Below are 22602 nucleotides of genomic sequence, written 5' to 3' on the forward strand. Positions count from 1 at the left end.
TTAATTGTAGTGCGATCTAAGTGGCGTTGAAACTTACCATTGGAAGACGCGTCCTCGAGCCTGTCGTCGACCCTGTTCGACTTGAGTCCGGAGCCGACGTCGGCCTCCGCGCGCACGTACCGCTCGGGCTGCGCCCTCTCCAGGCGCTCCACGCGCTCCAAAGACTTGTCCAGCGACTTGTCGAGCGTCTTGTCCAGCAACTTGCTGTCCAGCCGCTCCAGTCCCAGCTTGCTGTCGCCCAACCTACCCTTGGTGTCGGACAAACGGTCGTGTGAGAGCTTCTCCGCAGATATCCGGTCGTGCGGCCTTTCTCCCGACAGTCGGTCGTGCGCCATCCTGTCGGTCGGTAGCCGGTCTATCGACATCTTGTCGCCCGGCACTCGCTCTGACGACCGTCGATCCGCGAGCCGATCTGACGACAGTCCGCCGGATAACCGATCCACCGATAACCGTTCACTGGCAGACGACGATCTGTCCGAAGCGCGGTCGGTCGGAGTTCGCTCTGTCGATATCCGATCGACCGGCCGGTCGGGTATCCGATCGTTGGAGGTACGTTCAGTCGGTATCCGATCGTTAACGATTCGATCGGAGGGTATTCTCTCGTAGGAGGTCCGGTCGGGTATCCGGTCCATCGTCCGATCGCTGGGGGGTCGGTCGATGGGTATTCTGTCGTTGGCAGGTCGGTCGAGGCGGTCGGCGGAGCGGCGGTGGCGGTCGTGTCGGTCGTGGCGCGCGTCGTGCGGCGGCGACAGTCGCGCCAGCGCCTCGTGGTTGCGGCGCTCCTCGTCGTCGGCGTCGGGCGCCGTCACCTCGATGATGGTCACCTGGCCCTTGCCCTTGCCGCCCTTGCCTTTGCCGCCTTTACCTCCCTTGCCGCCGCACTCGTCGCTCTTTTTTGGTGTAAAAACCTGGGGAGACATTGTGTGCAATTAATAAAAGTTGGTATTTGTATTGTATTTTATTTAATAATACGTTTATGTGAAACAACGGAATGTCATGTTTGCTAGATAGAGATCCATACCTTGCGAAAGATGTGCGTCTTGGTGTCTTGCAGGGGATGGTGGTGTGGCGGTGGGTCGGGCTCCACGTCGCTGTCGTGTAGCGGGGCGGGAGCGGGGGCCGCAACCGGGGGCGCAGGGGGCGCAGCACCCGGGGAGGAGCCCTGCTTAGGCTTGCGGGGCCGGCCACGACCGCGGGGCTTCTTTAACGGCCGCTCCTCCGACGCCCGCGCCTTGGGCGGCCTGCCTCGCTTCACCGCGCCCGTCGGCGCTGACGACTCCGACATTTTCACGCGGGGTGATGTCTGAGGGACAAAAGAATACCACTTCGTCTCAACTATCTGACCATCATTGTAACATTTCAATTCCCCTGTATTGATCCCAACTTGCACCGCATAGTATTTCACTCTAATTAAGTTAGATCTTAAAGCATCATGGAAAACCCACATACTTATAGAATCCACAATAATGTAGTAATTGCTCTTACCGTATGCCTTGGCGTGTCCTCATCGCTGGACGCGGCCGACACCCTGGACCGCCTCCGTCTAATGTCCGGGGACGGCGACGACGCCTCGGAATCCGACATCTCAGAAATCGGACTCTGTAACAACCATTACAAAACACACATGAGAAACAGAACAACAACACACAAAAATGCACTCAAATCCACTGCAAATAGGGTCTAAAAGACAATAATTCTTCTTCTCGGTCACCTCGTAGAAACTAGTAGTGCACACAGATCCAATGCTGCCGTGCATGGCTCCCACAACCTGCCACATCACGGCCTTCAGCTTGAGGAACTGGTACCACACTCTCTCCCGATCCTCGAATGGCACATCGCGTATACTATTCTCGAAGCACAACAGCCCGTACCGTAGGCTAGACTTTAGTAACGCTAGTTTGATCCATTTCTGCGTAATGTCTGTTGTTTGAGCCATTGTGTGGTGATGAAGCTGATCATTTAATTTTGGCAGTGTAAAGTAAATAGCTATTCTGTCCAATCATCACTTGGCGTGTTGGTGCTAACTGTGTAGTTTATGTGTGCACCATGGATGTCCACTTTTATTAATATCGCTCCTTATAATAGCAGTAACCTAACGGTGCACAACAAAATGCCTTGTTTCCGTGAATCAAAAACACAAGTGGTCCGTTCCCATCGCGCTCATCAAATCAATTGCGAGCTAGCGATTTAGATACTAATAATTGTAAGTATGCTTACTTAGTATATTTACTAAGAATCGTGTGGGTCGGTGTCGTTTCCAAGTAGTGTTTATCTTAGGCAACATGACACCTGAGAAAGGCTCAATATAGTAAGGATAGTATTGCATGTTAGACCTAAATATGTAAAGTGCTGCTGTAGACATTCCATCCACCGTGAGAGGCGAAGATACTGGGATTTGTTTGTGTCTATCGAACGCCTACATACTGGGAATTCATTAAACACCTCGCGAAACATACCTAAGCTTTATAAACGTGACAAGTTGTCGACAAGTTGTTGAAATAATTTCAGTACCTAAAATGCTAGCTTGTCGTCAATGTCAAAGTTTGTTCGGTACGCTTACATTAGCTGAAAGTTCCAAGGCGGTCAAAATTGGCCTGAATAGCTTCAAGAAACGGATGGTACGGCCGTGCCGCTTTTTTGTTTCGACTTGGCGGGGGCTATGTTCCAGATATGGGATGAAGTAGTAAGAACTCACCGGTTTCCCTTTGATATCGGCAAGGGCGTGCCTGACATCTTTGCCCGAGTCATAGGTCTGGTCTGGTGGGTGCGCGGGAGGGGGAGCGAAGTTGGAGAGGCTCCAGGACGAGCGTTGCGTGGGCGCAGGGGCGGTGGCCGCGGGCGCGGGGGCCGGGGCGGCCGCCGTCGGCGCCGGCGCTGGCGTTGTCGACTCCGCGGACGAGGACTCTGATTCTGAATCAGACGGTGATGAACTGCCCGAGCTTGGACTCGCCGACCCGATTGGTGATATAGGCCTGTGAATATTATTAAAATACTTTATCAGATGATGTTTCAAAGCTTCTTATAAAGATTGGTGCTTAAATCGTTGAAAAAAGAAATGATTTCACTTTCAAAAGTTTCGATTACCTAAAATCTATATGAAAAAATACTGTAATAGCTAAGCTAGCTAAACATCAACATTTCACTCGTTGAAAACTAGGAATAGAAAATCGTAAAGCATAAAACTGCAATCCTTTCAAACGCAATAAGACGAATGGAAGCAAGCTTGGCTAGGGCTTGTTGGAATAAATTCAATTTAGCCCGCGTACTTTAAACTTACAGAGTTGCTTGAGATAAAAATCAATTAAAAACTTAGCTTGGGGGGAGAACTAGTGCAAAGTGGGAGGAAGGTAATTTTGTTAAGTACGGGAATCAATGACTGTATTGTTGTGACCATAAGTCTTTATGATGTACAATGGGTCTCAGATTCAGGCCAAATATTATTGCTATTTCGATTTCCAAATTCTGCACGGTTGGTGCGGTGGCTGAAAACTGGCTGCCGCGCAACGGGTCGGTTCGATGCCCGCACGAAACAACTTTTGTGTGATCCACAAATTGTTGTTTCGTGTCTGAGTGTCTTGTGTATGTGAACTTGTATGTTTGTAAACGCACCCACGACACAGGAGAAAATCCTAATGTGGGGTGTAATGGGGCAACATTTTGTTAAACAAAAACAATGTACTTACGGTCCAATCACGGCGTTGACCTCATCGTCGCTCTCCGACAAACCGAGGTCCTTGTTCACCACATCACTGAAATTAAAAAAGATTATGGATTAGTACAAAATATATCCAATGATGAAATTTTAAATGATAATTTTATTGTGTGTGATACATAGTGTGCAACTGGCGAACATCATCTCTTTTCAACCCCAAATTGGAAAATAAGTAGTAAATGAGTATTTTTGTTTTCGATGTTGAAATTCTGAGCGGAAAAACGATAACATATTTTATAAACGTTGAAATCAATCATTATACTTAGGAGTATGGTGCGAAACAACAATTTGTAGATCACATTACTGAGTTGTTCCGTTTTAATTAACGCCAACATTTTGGCGCTTTCCGCGTCTAGTCCTCTGATTGGTTGATTAACTAGGAGCAGCCAATCAGAGCACCGACCGTCATAAATGTGTCGATCGCGTTGACGTAAAACAAACTCGCACTAGGCACTCTGTAGGTAGACGAAAGCCATTTCATTTGCATTGAAGAGAGCGGAGTCTGTTTGCAAAGCGACCCGACTGTGCTTGTCATATATGTAGTGTGTTCCTATGTTTTCAGGAATGGAGCTAGCTTAGCTAGGGTTTTATGTACAGTTAATAATAATATTTATAGCTTTCCAAATGCTATTACTAGTGCTATGTTATAATTATACCTTAAAAAGAATATGGAGTTCTTCTTCATTCGAAGCAACATTTTGGAACGAGCGCCTAGCTTCACTGACGGACAGACTGACGGACAATTCAATTTGACGTTTCAAAAGTGCCTAATTTAGGATTACTTGAAATAAATGCTTTGACTTTGACGCTTTGTGGCTTGTGCCTTAGTCTATGAGACAAAACCCATCTGAGCAGCCTATTTCCGCACGATATGGGATAATGCCTATAGGCTATAATATGCAACAACACATCTAAACAAACAGCTTTTATCCAAAATCAAACTTCAATTAACTAAGAGATATGCAAATAAGAAAAAAAGATTACATAACCATGGATACAGGACCCTCACTCCATACCAGTTTCTATTAGAGACAGACAGACTGACAGAGGCTTATGGGATTTTGTTTTCAACCTCCCTTCAAGCTGAAGCTTCAGGTGAAACGGGACTTTCGGAACTTTACAATCGTTATGTTTTCCAAATTTTCCGATGCTATGAAGTATGCAATTTGAGCATTTATCGTTTTACTGTACAACAGAAAAGACATTAGGTATTGTATGAACCTTAAAATAACCCAATAATATAATATCAACACTAGTAAGTATATAAAACACCTATGAGAAGATTAGCGCTAGTGACAAATGTTTTTTACCCTGTAGTCTCCACACGGCAAAAATAAGTAGCAAAAACAATAGGCTCACCCCCTATTAAATAGGACTTATAAAACAAATGATGAAAAGTGTGTGTACATTGTATAGCGGCATCACGTGCCTTAATGTGCACCTCTGCCTACCCCTTCGGGTATAAAAGGCGTGACGTTGCATAATAAAAAAAAGACTACTTACGGTGAGACTGAACTCCTTGAGTTCGATATCCGATTGTCTAAACCTGTAACAAACAAAATAACACATTAATATAATTTACTAATACAAAAAGATATACAAAACATATATAAGGTATATTAAACTACAAACAAAGGCATCAAACATTCAAACAATCATAAAAGGAGATCGTAAAAATCCCAATTATGTAAATCCCCATTCAATTTAACTTAAACATACAGTTTCATAATTATGTACCGTAATACCGGCCGATGCTTGAATAATTTACTAGTTATTTAAAAAAAAACGTAATTAATCTTTAGACGTGTTTTATTGATAAATACATAGTTATAGACTGTCTAACACGGATGTTTAACTTTATTTAAGAATCGACATTTAATTTAATCGTTTAAGTTTTTAGAATTAAAGTGCTATTGATATAAAAATTTGGTGATACCTAACATATTTGGACGATCGAGGATCGAGGAAAATATAATTGGATTTCAAACACGACAGTATGTCGCGTACCTAGCTGCCTAAGGGCTGCGGTTACGTTTGAAAATAGTTGAGCTACCACGCAATACAATGACTACATCTTACAAACATAATTCATTTAATCTAGTATACATTTCAGGATACTTATTATACATAGAAAAATATACTGTATTCTTCAAATTGGAATTAAGATATTCATTGTTCGTGTGGACTAAAGTTCCTAGATACTTCAGTAGACGTGACGAACAGACAGACAGTGAACATTCATTAGAAGCCACAACAATAATAAACACATAGTAGCAGTTACAGTGACAAATTACGACTAATTAAAATTGACCGAAAAATGCGTACACCAGCACGGTAAGTTATCCTCAATCTGTTATACAATTTCGAACTTTATAGCTTAGTTAATAAGATACAAAATGTGCTAAAGTTCTTTGACGGTAAAAGATAGCTTTATGTGATTGTCTACATTCGTAAAGTGTTTCCTTAGCTTTTCAATGTCGTTCGGACTTTAAGTTAATAACCTCGTATTAAGTTATTATTTATCTATTTTTATACAAGTTTCTGACTGGTCACGTATAACTTTGAAATTAGAATACAAACAAATAAAAAGAAACAATACATCAATGCCAGACTTAATGTTAGTATAACAACGTTTTGACAAAAAAAGCCTAAGTTTTAAAACTGACATGGTGACTAACACTATAATTGGAACTTAAAACGGGATATTTACCATGTTTTTTAAAAAATCTGTGAGTTTATCCGTGATCATGGCGCTTGCAACAGTGCCGAAATATCGGAAACTCGTAATAATTGAAAAACAGTTTTAAGTTAATAGTTTTTATGAGTTAATTATGAGTACTGCAGTAGTAATTAGCTAAAGAGTCCGATTGTGTGGTCTCCCTGCAGCACCTGGTTTAAGTGCATCGTTCAGTGGAAGCTGTCGATGTTTACATAGGCGTAGAGTAATGTAAACATGTCGGTAGCGGGTTCGGTGCCGGGCCGATACCCTGTCGACTTTAAACAACCTATAAAAGTGCCTTGAACTCCTCGGTGCACATAATTATGTTTAAAGCAAACATTACACTTCTAACAATTCTCACGGATACGTTTAAATACGTTGAATATTTGTGTTTCTTGTTAATACTGCATACTGGGATTGTTTTGTTAGGCAGAGCGTCGCTGAGGAAGAGATTCGATTCTGTTTAGAAAATATTGTTGTTATGTGTTTGAAAATTGTTAGTGACAGGATGAAATTGTATCTGTTATTGTCCTAATAACATAACAAGCTAAACGTGGGCGTCAAACACGTATAATCAGACCTTTAAAATAATAAAACAAATACAATCCCGAAACTGACATTTCACCGAATATCCAATTGGATACAAAATATTTCGACAATCTATAAAACCAGGGACTCGTGTATAAATAATGAATCTAAAAAAAATATGAACACCGTTCGCGAGCTGTGAGCTGTGTAAAAATATTGAAGATTGAAATAACGCATTTATTTTCTACGTAAACACCTGTAAAGCCATCAATAATGTGAATCGAACTCGTCGATCAAACTCATTCTTACTGATTCGTGGTTAAGCCCTATCGGACTACGTAATATTAGGGGTATAATCCCCTAAACGACTGCAGAAGGCATAAGAAAGTGTTACACCCCCACTTTTCGCCATGTATTTAAAAGCAACTTTGTTAGAAGTCTAGGTCATAGGCCTGACGTAATTCTAAACTGCAAAGTTACGAAATTTCCAGCTAAACTTAAAAATAGCGCTTTTCCATCTAAGGAAATACCAAGAATCACCCCTTGAAACCGTTTTGTTAGCGTCACCTACGACGATTGCTCATCAATGACGCATTCAAATATTCTTCACCTAAACTATGGAGAATTCTCCATGAACAAAAGTAGAAGTGAACACAATCATTTACCCTGAGACCGATGACGCAATGTGAGGACTATGACCGACAGTCCTTCAGGGTCAATGACACGTAGGGTTGCGGTGACTTGCCAGTGTCAGACAGGCGGTCGAACCTGCTGCCCATTTGGCTAAATCTTTACTATATAGGCCTTTTACTCCAATATAGATATAACAGCGACCTACGAACTCATTTGAACTTGACATTAAGAGCCTAGTTTTTGTACATTTGTAATCCTAATGCTATCGTAGAATCAAGTGGTAGTTGGTTCAATGTCAAAGTTGAAACGTCTAAGCCCTTTGGTATTAGTTTCTTCTCAACTTGACGTTTCATTCATACATCCTACGCTAAGTCTGAACTAAAAACACACTCATCGAAGTTTGTCCTCTATAAATAGATTGGAGGCAACGCTGTAACGGTAGCGTCACAGCGCTGTGTGACGTCATTATACACTAAAGTCGTCACGGATGCGTGAATCAATGGAGTGTCAATGCGGCATAATAGATGTGTAACACCAAAAAATTATCTTAATTGCATTTATTTATTTTTTTGTTAAAGTTGAGTAGTTTGTTGTAGAGTGCAATGGTGCGACGAGCGTTAAGTTGCGTAATGAATGACCACCCACGTTAGTTGAAGTTCATGCACGTGGATGCGGTTCAGTACGTGAGTACACGTGCCGGCTTACTGCGCGGGCACGATGGCGTATTTCCTGATGAAGAGCTAACAAGAGATTGAGCATGAACTTCAGAACTGTTTATGTTTATACAGAGATTATTTGTTTAGTTTATTTATTATATAAATGGACTTATAAGTCCTGAGGCAGTTATGTTCAGTAGTGGACGTCTTATGGCTGACGTGATAATGATGATGATTAAATAATTTGGTGTCTTTACAAATAAAGGGTATGAAACAGGTTACATTGTGTGATCATTTTTGTTTATGTGTCATCACTAAAATGTGACGTCATACATACCGTTCTATGAGAAAATTAGCAATAAAAAATAATGTTGTGAAAGTTTGTTTATTAGGACGTTTGGATGTATTTTCCGACAATGACGCTGAAACTACTGAACGGATTTAGATTAAACTTTGTATACAGACAGGGTATGCGCTGACTGGAGTAATATGTTCTATCCCATGGGAACGCGAGCGAAGTCGCTGGCAGAAGCTAGTGTTATAATAAAGTAGTATAATGTACTACAGTTCTGTTTTCCTTATGCATAGCGTTGTTGTTGTTTTCTAACACATTACCGTTGCGAATCCATCATGGAAATGTCGAATAGTACTAACGCTTATTTTGATCTATGATATGCGAGTACTACATGACGTAGTGACGTAACAAAGTTTTTGCCATTATTTTAAGCTTCGGTAGTATTTCGTAGTAAATGTTATAGTAGCAGTGGCAACAAGTTGAATTGTAAGACTCTGTTGCTATGCTGATTCTTGTCTAGTTACCGAAATTACTGTAGCTTTTTTTTTACTGTGGAGATATTTATGTTAATACAGGGAAATATTTTTAGTTATGAGGACAATTTTCATTCCATTTTTTCACATTATAAAATTTCATTTAACATGAGAACATGGCATAGCTAATATACACACTATACGAGGGACAATAATCTGAAATATTACTGAAAATACCTTTACAAGGCCTAAACATCGAACCTTTAAAGTCAATTACAACTAATCAATTAAGCGAGAAGACATACAATATAATGATACACAATAACACATCGCTATTGATTGCATCGCGAACAGCAGTTGAGGCGAAATAGTAAACATATCAGTATCCTTTGTTTATAGTTAGAGTTATGTGCTTACAACATCCGGCTACAACGAGCTAGCTATGAAGTAGCCTCATAGTGTAGTGTAGAAAACTGCTGATTTATAATCGTAGGTTTCTTATGCCTTTACTAGCCACTTCCTCGCGGTTTCATCTGCTATGCTCGGCTCCTTATGGTCGTAACGTCATATTTTATAACGTTCCCAAATATCTATCATCAAACACATTTTTTTTTTATTGGACTTCCATTGATTGGTGTTCTAGAAAGTAGCGCTAACATAATTATTCGATTGATTTAAAATTAGTAAAATTGTGTTTCTTATGACAATAGGTTCATTCCCTATGACATATGACTCAAAACTAGTAAGAAACAAGGGAAATATAGAAAAATCTTCACTATATCTAGCACTTCAGGAAAATGGTGTGATTTTATGCTACATAAACTTAAGATCCGTTCAAACTATTCAACTCTTAATAAACACTACGAAACAACACTAGAACAAAAGGCGACCTAATACAACTTTACCAAGAAACTATTGACTATATATTTTAACGACGAGTTTTACCTGAAAAGATCTGAGATTTCCACAAGTACTTATAATGTCTCGGCTTTTCTTTTACCGCCTTCACGACACCAGCTCAAACAACATTACGTCACAAGTCAGAACCTCACAACTTTATTACTTTGTAACTGTGTCTAAAAATACATAAGTACCTCCGTCTAAACCCAGCTTCTTATACATTATTTTACATCCCACAATGTCACCGGCAGTCATGTTTTTAGATCCTATATTTTTTACGTAACAAAATTGGATGTGTATTGGGAATTGTACGTGTAAAAATAGACTGTACTGTTCCTTTTTTTATCAACACGGGGTAGGAGAATGGGAACCGTGAAAAGGATACTTCATTCATAATTTTAGTGGGAATTATAAAAGGATATATGAATACTAGATAGATGCTATAAATAGGCTATAATACTGTTAAGGTGATGAAGTTGAAGTTTGCTTGTGCTGATTGACTAATGAAAGACTATTTGACACTAAGTAAATACATTGAAGGTTTGGTGAAATGACTGAGCTACATATTAATAAGTATAGTTATATGCGACAAACTTTTTGAATGAACAAATACTATCATCTTATTTTCATGTGTCCAATAGACATACCTATCACATCTAAGTACGGCTTTTCCATAATCGCCACGCTTGACAGACAGGTTGGAGATTAATTCTGTTCTCATTTCAATATTTATCACCTACTTCCAACAAACAAACTGAATTGAAAACCAACTATACATAACTTTAATTATTCCAAAAGAAAACTAGCAAGGAAGCATTCATAAATCATGTCGCGGAGTGCAGTTGCGACTGCGACAAGCGACAAGTCGCGAATAAGACCGACGACATTGCGACTAATATGCAAAACTCGACATCTGTTGCTGAGTTGCTTCAGCCCGCGCCAACGACCGCGCGTTTGTTGCTTTTGTACGATCAAAGTTTTCGTCTTAAAAATATTTTACTGACTAGAGTTAAGTAAGGTTTCTTGGGTCGACATTATATTATATTCCACTTTAATATAAGACAAAACAAATACATATTTGCTGTTTGTAAATGTAAAGAATTCAGAAATATTTTTCAAGTATGGAAAAGTTTTAGACATGACGATTGACGTAAGTGACATTACCAACTAGAATCGATTTCTGAAACTCCATAGTGCATACATTTGCTATCAAACCCAGTATCAAAAGGTATTTGTTACTGAAATGTCACTATAAATAAGCTTTGTACGTATTTGTGGTACGAAATCCAGAATAAGCCTACAAGGGCTATTTTTAACAACGGGGAAAGTCGTGGGCGAAAATAAATGAAATATGATTATTTATACATATACGTTAGTACTCCATGATAAAGTTATCTGTGTCATAATGTAAGGACACACGTAGGACATGCGCTAACCACCCACTTCATGTCCTTTAGAACTTATGACGTATTAGTTTCTATACACATATTGTTGGTAGAAGGAAAATCCTTTTAAAATATATCTACAATAGACATCCTGTTTACTACTATAAAGTTTATAAAAGGAGACAAATAAAGAGTTGTTTTTGTTTCTTTAAAGGAGATGCAACCCGCCTATCAAGCATGGAAGTTATTGTAATCCCTTTAAATATTTAGAAGAGCTCAGGAGGTCCACAATCCAGTAGTAAACTATCACTGACTGTCGATGATGATTCAAAAAGGCTACAGAAAAAGATCTTTTCATCTAGACTTTATTACAAAGCAATTAAGTTGAAATTAACAGTGAATAAACAGTTTAAGTGTACCTTGATGTGCCGTCTTTTGTTTCAAGCATGTCAGCTTCCCAACTTACTTTACGAACCTATTCCAACTTACATTGTATTGTAAACAGAAACAAAAGGCTATCCGTTTAAATAAATTATAAGTCTTCTGTTTAAAAAACCGGTAGAAACGGATACCACGCAGAATAAGAACGAAAAAAAAAGAATAATGAAGACCCGAATAAATAAACAGCGGGTACTTATTTGTAAAAACAAAAAGCGAAACGAAAATATTAAAAAAAAACAAGCGACGCAAAAGAAATGTGTCCTTAGAAAGTGGACGAAGTTACGCAAAAAAGGGGTAAACGAGAGAGGCACAGAGAGAAAGAGAGAAAAAACAGTAATTCTGAACGCCATGGTTTACTGCAAAGCAATTAGTTACGTAGTCAAAATACTGACAAACAAAACCATTTTTTTATATCAATATATTTTAGTTGAACAATTGATAACAGAAATGCTATGAAAGGCAAAAACATTTACGTTACTTTTTGGAACCGTATATAAATCGGGACAGAGCAATATTTCAATCAACTTAACATGGAATACTAAAAGTCGGAACTGCACTAAATTCTGCAGTTCTGCACTATAAGCGAAAGACTTTTGGATACGTACAAAACATTTCTTTGATTGTTTGTTTGTATAGACTAACTCACTCAATAGACTAGAGAGATTTTGACACTTTTTGTACGGACCTTATGTCAAAATACTATCTCTATTAGGCAATACCACAGATAGATAGGTTATTGAAATTAGCCATTAAACTACAGGACCAATTTTAAAAAGATATTCCCACATTATTGATGTCCCACTAACGGTAAATATGTTTATTCCGGGAAAACGTCCGATTTCTCATTCCTTGTATATCCCTTCATGATAAATTGCCAATTTCTGATGCTCTGTATACCTAAAAAGGGTAAGGAATGAGAAGTTAGGATCCGTGATTTTTTTATATGTATAGGAAACTTACTTGAAAGAGGTCTAATATTTTATTGTAACTTTCGTGAGACATACTAAATTAATTATTATATGTTATCGGCTTACTCACGTAGCAGCGCGACAATCGCCGCGTCGTGTGTTGCGGAATGCTGCTCATGAATATGAGCCTCTAGCATGGCTTGAAACTAGTCGAGTTCCTCGTCAAACAGTTACGTGAGTAAGCCGATAACATATAATAATTAAGGTCTAATATTAATACGAGTGAAGTCACAGGCAGTAAGATATAAGTAGACACAAAATGCTGCAGTAAGTCGACAATGGCGCATAGTGTAGACATGTAACATTGATTTAATTAAACCCATATCCAGTGGAAACGAAACGTTTGTGCAACAAGCCACTTTATTTATCATGTCCGTTGACAAACGCGAGCGTTCACTTTAATATCTTTGAGCAATTGAATCGCAAAACTCCATTGATATCGGAGTAGTCAGTGCTATTCTGATTGTGCAGATTGTGGTGCACTTCCATTATTTTTTATGAGTATTTATTGTTCAGTAAATGTTATTGTAGATAGGTAATATTGTTTGTATAAAAATTAAGTAGAAATGAAGTATTTTCTTCTATGGTGTAATTTTACACACAACTGTACCAAAAAAAAAGACATGTATAATGTAATAGTTCTTTTCTAGATTAGTTATGAACCCTAAACAACAGCCTACATTTATCGATTTTAAACCCTACATTTAAAGATTTTCATCATAATCTTAAAGTGAAATCGTTTAAGAGTAGCTTCTATGTGTGACATTTTAGCTTAACTCCGAGCAAACATGTCTTCGCAACATTAAACAAAAATGATTATTCTATCTGTAATTACACAGTACATATTAATAAAGGTATGGGCGCAATGAACAACTCAACAAATAGCAACAAGTGGTGGCAAACTTCCAGAAAGTTCCTAAATGTTCGCATATAGCAGAATGTTTCTGTATTTAACGTGGAAAGTCAAAACCAAACATTTTATCTAAGTCTAAAACAATATATTTATTTGTGTTTTAAACCGGTAAGCCTTATAAGCCGCTATACGAGCACACGGATCACCTGATGGTAAGCAATCGCCGTCGCCCATGAGTACTCGAAACACCAGAGGAGTTACAAGTGCGTTGCTGGTCTTTTGGGGGTTAGAATTTAGGAGTGGTTGGGGAATCGGGGATTAGGAAGATTGGGAAGCATTGAGCAACTGAGTATCCTATCAGTTTTTATACTGCTAAACACTAATAAATAAAATAGCCTTTAACTCTTTCTAATATCGCTAGCTAAATAAGTAATCAAACTTACGGTACATCTTTATAGATATATCACAGACACCATTATTAAATAATTGATATATTAATTGAAAATTTAATTGTTTAACACGTCTGTATGTAGACATATCACGATATAACAAAACAATTAAGATATCATATATAAGAAAACGATTAACTTCGGGAAACACAATTTTATATGATAGATAGATACATAAGAAATAATAGTACATACGGACTTTCAACTCTAAACTAAGCAAGCCAGAAGGTTGAAGGAACAGGTACAAATTATAATTAAATCGCCCCTCAATATACAGGGTGCAAGACAGATGGCTATGTTCGATGAAAAAAAAACAATTCCAATACAGGTGGTTGTAACGTAAGCCTCATTTGAATCGAAAACTCATTTCATTTATAAAAACGACTATTTTTTCTATATAAAGTTTAAATGACATGATATATTAAAACATATTATAGAAAAAATATGGTATTCAATGGTTGCAAATGTAATTGCTGAATATGGGATAATTGATTCGATGCCCAGATCAGGATTTCCTATAAACTTACTAGCGGACCCGACAGACGTTGTCCTTTCTACACGTTAATTTGAAAATTTTATTCTTTTTTTAATAAGCTAAAACATTCTGGACCTTTTTGATGAAAATTATTATTCAAATGTTATGACAATATCTAACGTCATTAATATTTGACACTGCGATGGTAGCGCCGTAAAAAAAAACCGTCGGATCCGATGTAAAACATTCCAAAATCAACAACTACTAATAAATTAAAAATTAATTAAAAAAACATTGTCCAGCGGACAAAATTGTGAATCTAAACCATTCTCAGATCCTCTTGAACACACACAATTAAAGTTTCATCAAAATCCGTCTAGTCGTTTAAGAGGAGTTCAGTGACATACACACGTACAGAAGAATTATATATATAAAGATTTGACGGTAAACGAGGAGACGGATCACCTGATGGTAAGTAATCACCGCCGCCTATGGAAACCCGAAACACTAGACGCGTTACAAGTACGTTACCGGCCTTTAGGAATTCAAGAGAGGTACTATGCCAAATAGCAGAAAGAGGATGTCTGGTAAAAACACCTCTGTAGAAGCATAATGTTATAAATAGCGTAATGTTATATACTTGCCTACGATACAATAATAAGTTAAAGTGCCATAATTAGCAATTATAAAGATAAATTACTAAGTGAAGATAACATCTTTACGCGGAAACAATCACTATAGAATACACGTGTACAGATAGAATGACTTGTACGATTTATGTCCGATACTATGGATTTCCCCAACGATAAACAGAAACACCATAATAAATAACAAATCAACAGGCTTTTATCGAAATTAATAAACGATTTTCTTCAATATTTATTAAATTTGATCGCAAGGTTATTGAAACTTCAACAAAAGTTAATAGTATATTCCTTTATATGTTTTTAACTCGATTACTCAAAAACGGCTAAACAAATTTCAGTGAAATTTTATGTTAAATTGAAGAACAGGAAAGAAGATTAAAATTTCCTGTATTAGCAGATAGGTGTAGATAAAGGAGCACATATTATATAAGCAGTGAATATATTGTGTCCGGTTTTTCAGGCCTTTTTGTAGTATAGTAAGAAGATAAAAAATAATAACAAATTCTCAAAAACCCAGTACAGATTAAGTTAATTAAAGCAGAACAGCAATACGTGTGGACAATGCGACAATAAATAATGAATTGATACGATCGACTCGTGCGCAGTAATCGTCAAACACTGCCGCGTGCGCCCGTTCCATTTTCTGCATACATTTCTAAGCATGAGACGATTCTTGGTATAGGAGTCGTTGTTTTGTTGTTCTGCGTACGAGTTGCGAGCTAATATAAGATTAATTTATTTTGTTTTTTGGTTAATATTTGGTTCTGTTTAACTAGAAGGGTTTAAATGTCGAAATGTCGATTTGTTTGTATTGTCACATGTGCGTGAACATATTAAAATTTACCATGTATTGTGGGAAAAAATGTTCAAAGTTATCATGAAAATATTTTTATAAGCGTCAATTGTTTGTTAAGTAATTAAGTATGTTATATAACATATTTGTATACGAAATAATTATTATAAATAATGTTACTTATTTTATTCACGTTCTTATTTGTTACAAAAATTGTCATAAAACTCCTTATAGTTATGTCAGTAAAATAGATTTTTCCTTATCTCATTAAATCTATAAGAAATATACCATTAAGGTACAAGACCTAGTAGAGACAAGTTACTTATTACTTATAATTATTTACAGTGTGGGAAAACAATACAACTTCCTTTAAGTATGGCATAAAGAGGTTATTATGGCAATAAGAGTAAAATTAAATAAATTACGCGTTTTTTTATAGTACATACTTAGCTATAGTAAACGTGTTTATAGTAGCCATTGTATTACTACTTAAATTATTATCGAGTGTAGATCTGATATCTTTTTTAATTGCAATATAAATTGAACTTTACTCAAAGAGATATTTTGACCTAATTAGGTAACATAAAGCTTGCTATCAATCGTTCAGCCTCAATATTTTCAGATAAAGATGAATGAGAGGTCTGATTGATTCCAAAGTTTACTATTCACTATAAATCATAGAGAAATTGCCTTCATTTGATAAAGAATTGCAGTACATCGTATTTTCTAGGAAACTATTACTCATACGATAGTTATTATCGCTTGAATATCTGTATAAACATTGCACCCTATGGATTACGTCATGACGTAACATAAACAACATACCGTAAACGAGCTCCCTCCCTAGTAGCACATCGCCACAATCGATTAATTGTTGCAGAAGAGTTAATCGATTCTTGTATCCGAAATCCGAAGCAAGTAATCCCAACATTATGTCACATTTTCTTCACAAACCACTTCAAAACTGATTTAAAAAAGTACAATCACTCACTACACTTCATGCACAGTTCTAAACAAACAAACACATGTTGTTTTGGCGCGAAACCAGGACAGATGCGCTCGCGCCGCTTGCCGGTTGCGACTGCGTCTTCCGAAAGCTATTACAAGGGACAGGTGGTGACAAAGGAGCCCCTACTTCCCCTCTATTTACTAAATAAGCTCTTCGACTAGTCGCACGATTAGTCGCAAGACTAGTTGAAGTGTTATTTTGTAAATTAGATTGGGTATTGTTTCTTAAGAATTAATCAAGTCAAAGAAGAATTGTGACATTTATGTTTTAACATGAATTATTTTTTAAGAATATCATGGATTGTAATAAGAAAATAAAAATTAAGGCTTATGAAGCTGTCATAATATTATTTTTGGAGTGAAACCACCCATTCGAAAGAATACTTCTTTTGGATGCACACGGCGGGTGCCAGCACGAAACGCAACACAGCATCCAATACTTTTGATGTATGAAACTTCCGTATCAATGGAAATACCGAATAACCCAATTGGAATTGGCTAAGTGCATGCATGCACGGCGTACGTGAGCGGGTGCACGTCCCACCCGCGCCCCTCGCTATTATTACTCGTCGTACGAGGGTGGTTGAATCGGGGTTTGATTATTCGCACATCAACATGTTTGCATTTCATCGATTTCGTCTGAGTCAGGACAAGGCGACAGGGGAAACTGCCCAGTTTGGACAGTATACTACAAAGGTATCGAACGATCGGTATTAGGGTTTGGCTTTATAATCGTTTAAAGTATTGGGTGGTAAATGTTAAGTGAGATAAGGCTACCGGTGTTGTAGAGGAGGATGGGGCACGCGTCGCGTTTATTTATTTTTGTCTGCGCGGCACGTGGGTGCGTACGGTCGCGCTGGGCTCGGCGGGGAACGTCGCGACGCACCGACGCACGCGAGTGTACTGACCGCGCGGGTTTCGGACGCGCGTCACGCGTTGCACTATTGTGCATGGCGTTAGATTAGTGAGGACGAGACCTGCTATTAATTGTAGTACTTTTCTCGATCATGACAATATTGAATTTAATATTAGCTTAGTATTTAATTAAAGGATGTTAGTATCTTAATTTAAACTTATTTTTTAAGTAACGCGTGTCAACTCCTAAAATAACTTAACAATTAACATTCAAGTTTCATGAGAATGCAGACATACGAATACGTCTGGAAATCCCGACAGAGAGAAGTGATAATGTGACAGCTCGTCGCGACAGGCGTTATAAATATTTCATCCAGAGAAAAGGCATTTAACGCATCGACAGCGGTCCCATCGACACATGTACCTACGTAAATGGTATACGAGTATGCAGTCACAGACAAACTCCATCTATTTCTGTACCCACCAAGTATTTAAGCTATTCTACTTGCCTGACGAACAAAATGTCCGCTCCTTCGACGTTTCAAGTTTTAAATATACTTTACATTCGTTTAAAAGTCATACTAACGTGCACATTAGTCATAATCATACACGATATACGTATTTAAGTGTGGGAGAGCCATGCTTCGGCACGAATGGGCCGGCTCGACCGGAGTAATACCACGGCCTCACAGAAAACCGACGTGAAACAACGCTTGCGTTGTGTTTCGTTGTGTGAGTGAGGTTACCGGAGGCCCAATTCCCCCCTTCCCAATCTTCCCCATCCCCATTCCCGAACAACAAGCCTTAAATTCCTGACTCCCAAAAAGCCGGTAACGCACTTGTAAAGCCTCTGGTGTTTCAAGTGTCCATGGGCGGCGGCGATTGCTTACCATCAGGTAATACGTCTGCTCGATTACCGGCATGTCTCATAAAAAAAAAAAAAAAAAAAAAGTTGTATAAAATTAATTCTCACAATTAAGTTTACATTTCAAACATCTTTATGACTTCACATGGTTTCCTCAAACGTGTTTAAAGTAAAAATCGTTTTGTTTCAGTTATTTATTACACTGCATTGTACAACTTCTGTATAATATTACTAAGAACTATTATAGAAACAATACTTGGACAGAACAATGAAATTTCGGTGTCAAAGTGTTGCATAATTAGAGAAAGGACCGTTTTTATTATACCGAAGCCTCAGAATCTGCGACAATACAAAGTGAGGGAGCCTCCCAAAGGAAGACAAAAGATTCACGAGCCCTTAGGAACAAGGGCAGCGGCCGCTTTTAAATATCCCATTCGGTATTCCTAATTCCACAACGCCGTGCCAATTCTTTATTTCACCTCAATGACATTGACGTTTATCAAATCACTTTATTCTCCTGGAAAAACCACCGCTGTGACGTCACATTTCACACATATTACATAAGTGTAATAATTGTTTGCGCTCATTTATGTTTTCGATATGATTTTCCGCGACGCAATCGTCAGGTGACGTTTGAAGACCCTACGTCATGGTGCGCAATTTATTATATCATACAAGTATACACTTACGTAGGTACATAAGTATATGATGATAAAATTATTTCTTAATTATTCGACTCCAAAAGAGCACGTTATGAAAATCTTAAGCAGATTAGCGGTAAACTTCTAGAGGCAATTAACACGAAAACGAGCAGTTTGGAGGCTTCCAATGTAGGTAAATAAATATCTAAGTACGGATCGGATTAAGTCTACAATTTTCCGAGATACCGGGTACGGGGCCGATCGGGTGAAAACTTTTGTTACGGGGGAAATTACTGCCCACTTCTGGACTTGACGTTCAACTCCACTTGATTGAATGTTTTCATAATTAATTATGAAAAATATGACATGAAATATTGCGCCAAGCCACTCGGGAAGGGTTCGAGTAATAGGCAAAGGCAATTGAGTGTAATGCCACGAGCTGCGAGTTTACGATGCAATTATTTAAAGATACGGACGTCTCGCATTCGCATAATCCATGCTGCATTCAATTAATTGGCAGTCTAGCTACTTGCTAACCAGTGGAGCGTGCGACATCATTTTAGTTGATAGAGTGGGCGTGTTGGTTTACATTATAGCCCCATGTCGCTCATCGCAAAACCACAGCGACAATGCAGTACATTTAAATTGTGGATTTTGTTCATCGCAAAATAAACACGGCACCCGAGCTCTCACCTGATAAATTATTACAACAATTTAATAACAAAGTGATCCACATTATCATCAACGCTCATCTACAATAGAGGGGTTGTTCTCTCGCATGAATATAGCGGCGGAATCGCTACCCTAAAATTAATATCACGCTGGAAAATTAAACGGACCGCTTGTACCAAGCGTCGGGCACTAATTCATGTGTGTATCTAACTTTGCCACATTGGCACTGACCCTCGGCAGAACGGCAAAATAAGATAAACGAAGTTCGTCGCCAACCCCGCCGCACTTCAGTTTGCTACTCAAATCGGTTGGTTAATATCGTTCCCCTTCAATAGTTTAATGTGTATAATACGAACAAGTAAAGATGTTAATTGTTTACACGCTGCGACTGTGTTGTGTCGGTCAGTTAGTTGATATTATTGTATTACGCGCATAAATTCACCTTGCTCCCCTCATCCGGTGTTTAACTGGGGGTGGTACAAGGTCGCTGGCTCCCAGCGTATACCCTAGGGCACACATTATGTGTATTATTTACACCTACATCGAATATTCTTCTGACGGTCTATGGAGAGAAAAGGGTTAAATGTTCAGAGAAGATGTCGGACATCGATCAAGATTAAACTTTGGGAATGACTTCGAAACTCGATAAACAGGGCACGTGTTAATTTAAATAAGGCTTCAAGCTTCAACCCGAAAATTCCCTTTTAAAACTTGAAACAAAATTGTTATAGAGGATCCGTTGCTCGAATCAGGCGGCAATAAATCACGGGAACAATCAATATAAGACAAGGTTTGATCCCAGCGAGCCGTGAACAATAACGCGTTTTGTTTACGTAAAGACTAGTAAAACTGTGATTCAAGTGTTATGGCCGTGGCAGTGACATTCATCAATTATTACGTCACTAAGCACGTCCGTTGCTGTTGTAGCCTTTAGGAATGTTTCTAATTAGGATTTAAAGCAATTGCAAGGACTACTAGAACAAAGAAGTCCTAGTAGGTGACTATCTAATCTCACTAGTGTTTGTAATACTGCAAAGTCAAAATCAAATCATTTATTCCAATTAAACCATAAATAGGTACTTTCAAATGTCAACAAATAAAGAAATAAATCAAAGTCTGTTTGTCTGTATTATCAAATAATTTTACAAACATAAGTGAAAAAACAGTCTTTACTCGAAAACACATAGCGGGACAGATAAACATGGGAACAACATTTTAAAAATTCCATCTTAGACGAGTTCTAAACCACAAAGCGTTTAAAAGCGCGACAGATATCGCCTAAAAAGCTGAACAGCGGCAAACCCGAAGAAAAAAATTAGCTCTCGACCGGGAAGCGGAAAGTGCGACGCCTCGCCTTCAGCTTTCAGGCGCCATTATTTCATCCGGTATTAAGTCGGAAAATATTTCGCAACATCCACAAGACTTTTTAATGTGAAATATAACTTGAGGACGATACTGTAGAGTTCAATTTTCATCGGTATCGTATTGTTTTTACACGGGTCTTGGTTTGCGAAGTTGGTAAGTCCTTTCTGGTTGAAGACAATAGGACGTATATTGATTCCTAGATAAATGTGTAGTTGAGACCTTTTATTTCGTGGTCTTGATAGTCCTTGAGGACGCTATTCGTCTTTCGTATTGGGGCTTACAGAGATTGTGGCGAGCGGACGGTGGGAGATTGTGTATGGTTCTGATTGCAGTGAATTTTCCATGAGGTCGACGGCACGGTGCGATATAAGCCTCGCTTCTGTTGTTCATTTTATTGCAAGCGCTCGAGTGGTTTCGTTCGCTTTTTAAATTTTTGATTGGACTATTACAATAATACGAAACATTTGTGAGTTATTTACCTTCAATAAGTATTTTATGGTTCCATTTATTTACATCACAAATATGCATCAAACTCTTTCGGCCATAAAAAAATAAGTGGCAAGTGCATCTGCATCGAAGCGAGAGAATTCAAATTAGTTCGTAATAAAACAGAAGCCTGAGAAACATGATACACTTAGATAAAATCTATGCGTGTTTGTGTGTGTGGACATTGCGTAACGAGTGATGGAGTACGCCAGGGTTGGCGGCGAGGAAGTGTATGGCTGGGGGCAGGGCACACGCGCGCTGCATTTTAATGATATGTCCCAAGCTCCGCGGCACCCCTACGATTGCAATACGATTACACGTACAACTCATATCTCTTTGTTTTAAACGTCTTTCTAGTCAAGTGTGTCAGCTTTATCATAAACTTGCTGGCCTACTTACGATGAGTCGATATTAAATTCCTTTTCAATATTTCCATAGAATTTTTAAATAGGACATTAGTATAAACATGATTACTCTACAATAAAAACATCGAATTCCGTCAAAAACTTATTTAATGTATTGCTGGCACAAAATTATTGTTGTTCCACTAAGAAAATGGGTATACAGGTCACAATCGAGACGGTCGCCCTAGTTTCTTTGTACGAGTGTTTAAGACGCGCACGTTGAATACTGTAATGTAAATAAATGTGTATCATCGTGTATATAAAATATCATTCAAGAAGTCTTTTCTCACATATTTCTACTTAATGAATAAGCAAACATATCGCCGCGTATGGTCATTATCACCATATTTAGTGAGACGTGTGATAAGTCACGATACGA

At 38.3% G+C, this 22602-nt stretch overlaps 1 protein-coding gene across 5 annotated transcripts in view; it reads right to left on the minus strand.

Moving 5' to 3' along the window:
* Positions 1-22602, minus strand: part of LOC118271319 (AF4/FMR2 family member 3) — a 182569-nt gene that overhangs the window by 12688 nt on the left and 147279 nt on the right. For all 5 annotated transcript variants that reach the window (XM_050695735.1, XM_050695734.1, XM_050695733.1 and 2 more), the window contains 6 exons: positions 5216-5258; positions 3684-3749; positions 2696-2972; positions 1486-1599; positions 1022-1303; positions 38-908 (listed from right to left, as the gene is read on the minus strand). In XM_050695735.1, coding sequence (XP_050551692.1) covers positions 38-908; positions 1022-1303; positions 1486-1599; positions 2696-2972; positions 3684-3749; positions 5216-5258 — 1653 coding nt within the window. The remainder of the gene's footprint in view (positions 1-37; positions 909-1021; positions 1304-1485; positions 1600-2695; positions 2973-3683; positions 3750-5215; positions 5259-22602) is intronic.

This window comes from Spodoptera frugiperda, chromosome 9 (assembly GCF_023101765.2).
Source record: "Spodoptera frugiperda isolate SF20-4 chromosome 9, AGI-APGP_CSIRO_Sfru_2.0, whole genome shotgun sequence".
NCBI classification, from domain to species: domain Eukaryota; kingdom Metazoa; phylum Arthropoda; class Insecta; order Lepidoptera; family Noctuidae; genus Spodoptera; species Spodoptera frugiperda.